The following is a 9,881-nucleotide window of genomic DNA, read 5'->3' on the forward strand; positions in this document are numbered from 1 at the left end:
TTGTAAACTGCAATATCCGTTCGAAATTGTTTATGTTTAAGCGATTTTGTGTTGCCTTATAATTGGCGCGTCCGTGATGTGACGTAGACTTGTAGTTTTTAGAATTTGAGTATTTTGTATACTTGGTTGTTTTGTATTTAAGATTTAAGATTTGAGATTTTAAGTCGATTATGTTTAAGCTTTGCCACTAGTTTGTTTTATGTTTAAGATTTGAGATTTGGTTGTTTAAGTTTGCTTTAAGTTTTCAAACTCTTTAAGTTTATTTTTTTGTTTTGAGAGAAACTCTTAAGTTGTTTATGCACTTTACGGTATATATTTAATATTATTCGAGTAGAATCTTTTGATTTTGGTTGCGATCTTGCTATCGCCTTTCAATTCTACAAAATCAATTGAGTAGAATCCATTAATTTTGGTTGCGATTTTAGGTTTTGCGATTTAACTATCCTCTTTGATCAGAAGCAAAATCTTAATTTTAACGTTAGTGTGTATATGGAAGCCTTTCAACGTATGTGACATTGGGAGGGTCCTCAACAAATCAGAAGCTTCATGTAGATGGTAATGGAATGTGGTTTGAAGGCAGATGAAAAAACATCTACTATTACTTCTTCTTTTTTTGAAAGAAAACATCTACTATTACTATTACTATATATATGCCTAATTAGAAAATATAGTAATGCAATGGGATTTTAGTTTACGTGAATCTTATGATTTTTCTTAACAAATGTCTAACTACTTTTACTATATGCCTAATTAAAACGCCAAGCAACAACGTTTTGCCTTAATTTACCATTATCTGCAATCGTCTCTTCTTTTTTTTTAATATAATTAGCTCCAATATCTCGCAACCACCTTAAGCACACCAATCAAGTTCCACCAAATGCACATCACCAATTATTACTCTAGCATACAAGTTTGGTCATGGAAAAACCAATCCATCTATGGCCAACAATACTCAAGCAACATAAATACATTATATAGCAGATTCCACAAGAGTCGTCGTCGCTAATCATTTGTTGTATATTTTAGATCACCGTCTCCCTCTATTTCAGGTTGTTGTTGTTGAAAGACTACCATAAAAAATTCATCAAGGTGTTTCTAATATCTAATTTCTAATATCCTTAATAAATAAATCAACTTTCATATGTTTAGTCCGCACTAAAGTATATAAAATAAAACATTGTTCTGTATTGATGAAATATAAACTAGTTCCAAAGGTTGCTATAATTAGTAATTCAATGATCAGCACCAATAAATATATTTCGTAAAGAAGACTTCGTGATCACATTAGTCAAATTGGACTGCGGTGAGATACTAACTATCTCCAAGGTGAGAGAAAGTACAACGTAATACCTCACGTCACCAACAAGTATAATAAATTAATAATAAACCGCCATCACATAAGTTTCACTATAAAATACTTCAACTACAACTACAACTTCACATTCAATTTCAAATTGTGCATCACTTAATAACGTAATCAAGTGAAAATGGCTGGTATTGTTGAATCTGATCCAATTCCTCTTCTTACTCCTTACAAAATGAGAAAATTCAATCTAGCTCATAGGTATTTTTATCTTTTCATATAATCTCATATTCAATTTCAAGTGCTCAAATGTTCACATAACAATTTACTCATTTCATTTCAGAGTTGTTTTGGCACCACTCACAAGACAAAGATCTTATGGCAACGTTCCACAACCTCATGCTATCCTCTATTACTCACAGAGAGCCACCGGCTCTAACGGAGGTCTTCTCATAACCGAAGCTACCGGTGTCTCTGACACCGCTCAAGGGTATCCAGATACGCCAGGTATTTGGACTAAAGAGCATGTCGAGGCATGGAAACCCATTGTGGATGCTGTTCATGCTAAAGGTGCTACCATCTTTTGTCAGATTTGGCATGTTGGAAGAGTTTCTGATTCAGGTATGTTCTATGATACATGCAAAGAAACTTCTATCTCTTCAAATTATCCAAGTTTCTTTGCATGAAGATACATGCCTAAAATAATTTTGAAATGACATAAAACATAAATCAGTGATTTTGTTGATTTGAACTTCTTTGCTTTTGATTGACCTGCAATGCATCTATCTGTTCTTTTCCCCCAACTACAGTTTTTCAGCCAAATGGACAGGCACCAATATCATCTACAGACAAGTCACTCACACCACAAATTCGAAGTAATGGTTTTAATATTGCAAAATTCACACCGCCTAGACGGCTAAGGACAGATGAAATTCCTAACATTGTCAATGACTTCAGACTTGCTGCAAGAAATGCTATTGAAGCTGGTAACTTTACTAATCTTTACAAATGTCCAAAATAAATAAACATATAAAATCTTCAATGTATCATAGTACAATGTTTGTGATACATAGATCTTTTTGCTGCTTTAGAGAGCACTGGGACATTTTACAATTATATAACATACTTACTAGGGCGCAAATTGCAGGATTTGATGGGGTTGAAATCCATGGAGCTCATGGCTACCTCCTTGAGCAATTCATGAAAGATAAAGTGAATGACAGGACAGATGAATATGGTGGGTCTCTGGAGAACCGCTGTCGATTTGCTTTGGAAGTTGTTGAAGCTGTTGCAAATGAGATAGGAGCAGAAAGAGTTGGAATAAGATTATCACCTTTTGCGGAGTATGCAGAATGTGGAGACTCCAACCCCAATGAATTGGGACTTTATATGGTCAATGCCCTCAATAAATATGGTATTCTTTACTGTCATATGGTGGAACCAAGAATGAAAACTGTTGGTGAAAAAACTGAATGCCCCGACAGCCTTGTGCCAATGAGAAAGGCCTTCAAAGGCACTTTCATGGTTGCAGGAGGTTACGACCGACATGATGGGATCAATGCCATAGCTGAAAACAGGGCAGACCTTGTTGTATATGGTCGTTTGTTCTTAGCTAATCCAGATTTACCAAAGAGATTTGCACTTGATGCTCCTCTGAACAAATATAACAGGGAGACGTTCTACATTTCTGATCCAGTTCTAGGTTATACTGACTACCCCTTTCTTGAATGAAGAAACTGATGCTGTAGCATCCAAGTGTGGAATCTCCTCACTAAATAAGTTCATTATCCCTTGCAAATTGATTTCTGCTATTGAATTTGTCACTGAAATAAGATTTTGAGCAATATGTATGTTATTGATTCCTCTCAGGCTTTACTCTTACTAACACTTTGGACCCAGTTCACACATTTTGTAAATGGTCAGGGAATATAGTAAGAGCAAAACTATTGTTGTATGTTACTGTGATAAAGTCAATGAATGCCAATAAGAAGTTTTCGATAAAAACTATGAACCTGATTTTACAAAATTACAACTTGAGTTATGTAGTCATAAGAGGATTATTTCCGTTATCTCATTTTTGTTACTTCAGTCAATCCATGTTTTTATAGATGTACTTATAAGATCTAATTAAATGTTTAAATAACTAAAATGATGGAAACATTATCAAAATTCCTTTCTGGTTATTGGGTTATGTAAGAGAGTATGGACAAGATACCAGTGGTAAGCTGAAAATATAAAACCGATGAATTCCATACACTAAGAACTGCAAAACAGAATTTTGATCCAAATTCAAAATTGCAGCTTTTATCATGTGGTAAATTATTGGTAAAAAAACCTTTACAAAGAGTCTAATGAATTTCAAGACACCTAAAGCTATGACCTCAGCATGAATATCAGCTTTGATGAAGTACAACTTGCATGCTTTACCCAGCACCAATATCTCACAACCTCCTTAAGCACACCAATATCAAGTTCCACCAAACGCACAACACCAATGATTATTATTCTAGCATACAAGTTTGCTCGTGGAGAAACCAATCCATCCGTGGACAACAATACTCAAGGTCTCAAGCAACATAGATACATTATATAGCAGACTCCAAATCACAAAGTGACACCAAACTATTAAAACCATCATGTCTCGACAATGGTTGCTACAAACCATCGCCAAAACGAAACATAACATTGTTTAATAAAGAACTTCAATGGAATAAATTTCCAACCACTATACATCTGAAATTTCATGAAAAATAACCAGATAATGGACAGTAACAAAACTAAACTCAATCACTATGAAACACTAATATAGATACGAACATATCGGACAAGACACTATTGCTATCAAATTGACTCCCATAATAATTTGAGAAAATGACATAGTTGCTTGTGACCCAATGTGTCAGACTGTCAGTGTCGGTTTCAGACACCAACATTCAAGATTGGTTTCAACTTGCTGAGTCTCGGAATCAGTTTTGTGGGCGTCAACAAGCTAACACATGTCGGAAGTATGTTTGTTTAGAAATGCTGGTGCTAACCAATCAAAAACAATTAGAATCAAAAGCCTCCAAACCAGACCTTACAATTGAATAAATTTCCAATCACGGTACACCTGAAATTTCATGAAAAATAGCCAGACAATGGACAGTAACCAATCACACTATAAAACTGAGACAAATTCTAACATCGGACACAACACTAATTTTTTGCAAGAAAATGTTGGTTGGAAAACACTGCTAATTCTACTCACAAGAAAAACACTCACTACTATAAACATATAAAAAGCAAAACCACACGCACGAGGTACTCATTGTTCTGTTCTGTTCTGTTACAAACAGCACCGTGAAACTCTTTCTCTTTCTCTAACCTCTTTTCGTTTCACTCCATGGATGCAAACCTCGCTGGCTTTTCTCATTATCCCCGCACTTCTCTTCGTTTCATTCATTTCACTCTTACTATGTTTCCTTCATCACCGCCGTTCCAACACAACGCCACCACCGACGACTGTTACCGAAGCATCGGTAATTATCGACCGACTCCCTCTCTTCCGTTTCTCCACGCTTTTCACTCTTATTGCATAAGCAGATGGCTCAACACGAATTTGTCTTGTCCTCTCCGATTCCAACACCGACCTCTTGGCCATTCTCCGGTCACCTCCGTTTGACAGTATCACCGTCCAAATAGGAAACGTGAGCCTCGTGCGGGAAACCACCACCGATCTCGAATCCGTTTGACGGAGTCGTCGGAAGTTCCGTTAAGTGCAACGGCGTCGTTTGGTAGCAGTCGCAGGTTTGAGGTATTTGACAGAAATGGTGAAGAGATAAGCGTTTCATTTTATTTGATCTTGCTTTACCATTAAAACTGCAATGGAGCTTTCCATTTTCATTTTACTGTTTGATTTGATTACATGCAATCCCAATTAGAACTCAGATTACTGCCACGTCAGACAAATTGGTGCAAAGGAACTTTTGATTTTTCATTTTTGAAGTATTTTGGAACCTTGTAAATGGCTGAATTTTGGTGGTAATCACATCTTTGTCTTTATCTTTAAATATAAATGCTAGATAGTCTGCGGGTAGCCCTAGTTAACCATAATCCTTTTTTTTTATTAGCGTAAAAAATCTTTATGGAAAAAAACTATGTAAAATTCGAACTCAAGACCAAGTGCCTTCTTCTCAACATTTTGACCACTAAAATACTAACAATTTTCTTGATTTAATTTTGTTTCTATTAATTAATATCCAATATTAAATCTCTTTTTCGTTTCCCACTATCACATTATCCATAACCCACTAACCACCTATTAATTTCTACCCACACAGTTTTTTTTCTATTATAATTTCTACCCACAGAGTTATTATTATCAACATCACAACTTCCCACTAACCTTAATGCATGACTAAACTTTTTGACAAATTATCTCGTCATTAATCATTATTTCAAGATAGCTGCTTATAGCATTTTTATAAGCAATATATGTTTGATTTCATTTTTATTCTTTATTTTTTTTTATGAATGATATAGTCCATTAAATGAATGATTTAGTTTTTTTAAAACATTATTGTATTCCATTAAATGTTTTTAATAGGCCAAATACCTCCCGGGTCTTTTAAATTTTATGTTTGTCTCAGATAGATCCTTTAAGTTTCTAAGGTTTCGGATGGTCATTTAAGTTTCGAGTTTGTTTCGGATAGGTCTTTAAGTTTATAAGGTTTCAGATAGGTCCTTTAAGTTTCAAGTTTGTTTCAGATAGGTCCTTTAAGTTTCAAGTTTGTTTCAGATATGTTCTTTCTATCAACCTCTCTTAAGCCAAAGTTAAAGAACCTATCTGAAACAAACTCGAAACTTAAAGGACCTATCTGAAACCTTAGAAACTTAAAGGACTTATAAGAAACAAACGTAAAACTTGAAGAACTTGGGGAGGTATTTCGCCTTTCTAATAATATAGTCAATTTGATAACTATACATGAAATTGTAAAAAACCATTAAAAAAAATGAAACTCTAAAAAACCCATGCTCGCACGGATTAAAGTCTTAGTACACTAGTAGATGACTATCATTATTTTAAGGTCATGTTAACCGATCTCTCTGAACACCGGTTAAGGATACAAAAAAAAAAAAAAATTATCAAAAAAGATTTTTTTTTTAATTTTATGGATCAATTAAACAATTTTCAATACAATAATTATTATATAATTTTTTTTTTTAAGTATCATTAACGATTGCAGTTAACTTTTCCCTTATTTTAATTATTTGTTTCATATATTGAAAAATTGAAAGTATTAGACTACCGAATTGTGAAAGATATGTCTGCACATTTGGAAGCATATGTAATTGGAAGAGAACGAACCTAGACGGATTATTTGAGAGGTACATAACAACATATATAAAACCATAGGCACTTTCCACTTTTAGTTTCTAACATAAAATTAGTTACAAAGCTTCAACTTCAACTTCGGTACCGAAAAATGGCAGGTATTGTTGGATCTGATTCAATTCCTCTTCTTACTCCTTACAAAATGGGTAAATTCAATCTATCTCATAGGTATATAAATATATTTTCACTCATCATTCCATATTCAATTTCAAAGTGCTTAATTGCTCAAATATTCACGCACACCATGTGTTTGTGTTATTTACTCATTTTCATTTCAGAGTTGTTTTGGCACCTCTCACAAGACAGAGATCCTACGGCAACGTTCCACAACCTCATGCTATCCTCTACTACTCTCAAAGAGCCTCTAAAGGTGGTCTTCTCATAGCCGAAGCTACCGGTGTCTCTGATACCGCTCAAGGCTATCCAAACACGCCTGGTATATGGACTAAAGAGCAAGTCGATGCATGGAAACCCATTGTGGATGCTGTTCATGACAAAGGCGGTGTATTTTTCTGTCAAATTTGGCATGTTGGAAGAGTTTCTGATACTGGTATGTTCTATTTCATCAAATTATCACGAACCAATAAGCAAAACTACCGCGAGTTGGCACACAAGTATTGATTCATAGTTCCCTTGTGGACTGAGTGAATCATGTGACCAGGAGTTCGTTTTTCTTTGCAACAGTCGTAATATAGATTTAACATGACATAAAATATAAATGGGGAATTATGTTTATTTGAACCTATTACTCTGATTAACATTCCTTTGTCTTTAGTCAAATTGTAATTGTGGAAAGAATTGGTGTAAAATGTTGTTAACAGAAAAATGATATGATATATACTAGGACAGTAGGATGCACATATTACCTTAAGCGAGGAAAATTGAATGATCAATTTGTAAGTAGTGAGCAGCGCAAGCTAAACTGACTTTTGGTTAATAAATGTGTTATGTGTCACGTTGCCTTTGTTTTCAACCTGTTGTGAAAATATACTTATGGCATCAATCAATTAAACTGCTTACATTAAAATGGGTTTGAATGGAGTGTGAGATTGTTGTTATCGAGTATTATTAAGGGGAAACTACATTCTGATTTTTAACTATCACACATAAATGTTCTCATGCTTGTGATGTACACACTCATTGTATGCTAATTTTCCATGTTATTCTCAACAGTTTATCAGCCAAATGGGCAAGCACCAATATCTTCTACAGACAAGCCACTAAAACCACAAATTCGAAGTAATGGTATTGATGTTGCAAAATTCACACCACCAAGGCGGCTAAGGACAGATGAAATTCCAAACATTGTCAATGACTTCAGACTCGCTGCAAGAAATGCTATTGAAGCTGGTAACTTTACTAATCTTTACAAATGTCTCAAAAATTAATAAATTATTTAATGTATCATAATACAATGTTTGTGAGACGTAGAGATTTTTGTTACTGGCACTAGGACATTTTCCAATTATGTATCATACTTAGTGGGGTACAAATTGCAGGATTTGATGGGGTTGAAATCCATGGAGCTCATGGCTACCTCCTTGAACAATTCATGAAAGATAAAGTGAATGACAGGACAGATGAGTATGGTGGATCCCTTGAGAACCGTTGTCGGTTTGCTTTGGAAGTTGTTGAAGCTGTTGCAAATGAGATAGGAACAGAAAGAGTTGGAATAAGATTATCACCTTTTGCAGAGTATTCAGAATGTGGAGACTCCAACCCTAAAGAATTGGGACTTTATATGGTTAATGCCCTCAATAAATACGGTATTCTTTATTGTCACATGGTGGAACCAAGAATGATAACTGTTGGTGAAAAAACTGAATGCCCCGACAGCCTTGTGCCAATGAGAAAGGCCTTCAAAGGCACTTTCATGGTTGCAGGAGGTTACGACCGACATGATGGGATCAATGCCATAGCTGAAAACAGGGCAGACCTAGTTGTATATGGTCGTTTGTTCTTAGCTAATCCAGATTTGCCAAAGAGATTTGCACTTGATGCTCCTCTAAACAAGTATAACAGGGAGACATTTTACGTTTCTGATCCAGTTCTAGGTTATACTGACTACCCTTTTCTTGAATGAAGGAACCGGTGCTGTAGCATCCAAGTGTGGAATCTCCTCACTAAATAAGGTCATTATCCCTTGCAAATTGCTTTATGCTATTAAGTCTGTCACTGAAATAAGATTTTGAAGCATATGTATGTTATTGATTCCTCTCATGGTTACTCTTGCTAATGCTTTGGACCCAGTTCACACATTTTGTAAATTGTCAGGGAACATAGTATGTAAGAGTAAAACTACTGTTGTATATGTGATTAAGTCACTGAATGCCAACAAGAAGTGTTGGACAAAAACTATAAACCTGATTATACTAAATTAAGATATGACTTTTGTGCTAATAAGAGGATTTGATTATATCGGTTTTTCTCTTTAAAATGGTTCTCTTAGGCATGCTGGACTACTTATTTTGGTAGGGATTAAGTGAAAAAAGCAAGGGAAAGGTAAACTTAGGAATTGCGACATAGGTAATCTCAGCTACGATTTTGAGGTTGTACTTTCTGATTTGTGATGTATGTTATTGGCATTTTTAATTTATTTAGGATGATTAGGCATATCTTCTAAGGTTCTATTTGCAGGAGCGTTTATTGCAGGTTTCCTTTAGTTTTTACTTTTCAAACATGTTACTCCTGGTGTTATTGTTTAATGTGTTAAATTAATAACCTGCAATTTTATCTCGTAAAATAAAACAAAATGCCAATATGAAACACCTTTCTGTCTGGCTCCTGACCTATTTCATTATTCTCTTAGAACTTTAGGGTATGTTAGGAATTGGATTTGTTGTATCATGCCACTTAATATTTCTGTTCAGCTGAGATTTGGAGATGCCTACAGGCACTTCAATGTTTCTGTGGATGACAATAATCGGATTCATCTTGACATGGCTCATTTGAGGGCTAAGATAAGGTCTATTTTTTTATTTTACTGATGATGCAAAATTCACTCTGAGCTATGTTGATGAAGATGCCGAGATGGTGAATCTTGTCGATGATAATGAATTTATGTGTGTGGGAATGGAATCTTGCCATTGGAATTCTCTCTAAAGAAAACTTTGAACCTGATTTTACAAAATTACATGAGTTTTGTACTGTTATTAAGATTATTTCCGTTGTCTCATCTATTTGTATCTTCAATCAATCCATAGG

The 9,881-nt window shown here is 34.8% G+C and overlaps 2 protein-coding genes across 2 annotated transcripts; both read left to right on the top strand.

The window, feature by feature from the left end:
* Window positions 1-1,402: 1,402 nt before the first annotated feature.
* LOC11441456 (putative 12-oxophytodienoate reductase 11) lies at window positions 1,403-3,310 on the top strand. Its single transcript, XM_003610719.4, has 4 exons — window positions 1,403-1,564; window positions 1,647-1,924; window positions 2,113-2,289; window positions 2,451-3,310. The coding sequence occupies exons 1-4, from the start codon at window positions 1,488-1,490 to the stop codon at window positions 3,032-3,034; spliced, it is 1,116 nt and encodes a 371-aa protein (XP_003610767.1). The 5' UTR covers window positions 1,403-1,487; the 3' UTR covers window positions 3,035-3,310.
* Window positions 3,311-6,617: 3,307 nt separating this feature from the next.
* On the top strand, window positions 6,618-9,095 carry LOC11443465 (putative 12-oxophytodienoate reductase 11). Its single transcript, XM_003610721.4, has 4 exons — window positions 6,618-6,845; window positions 6,956-7,227; window positions 7,851-8,027; window positions 8,177-9,095. Exons 1-4 carry the CDS (start codon window positions 6,769-6,771, stop codon window positions 8,758-8,760), a joined length of 1,110 nt encoding a protein of 369 aa, XP_003610769.1. The 5' UTR covers window positions 6,618-6,768; the 3' UTR covers window positions 8,761-9,095.
* Window positions 9,096-9,881: the final 786 nt, after the last annotated feature.

Source organism: Medicago truncatula, chromosome 5, assembly GCF_003473485.1.
Source record: "Medicago truncatula cultivar Jemalong A17 chromosome 5, MtrunA17r5.0-ANR, whole genome shotgun sequence".
NCBI lineage: Eukaryota > Viridiplantae > Streptophyta > Magnoliopsida > Fabales > Fabaceae > Medicago > Medicago truncatula.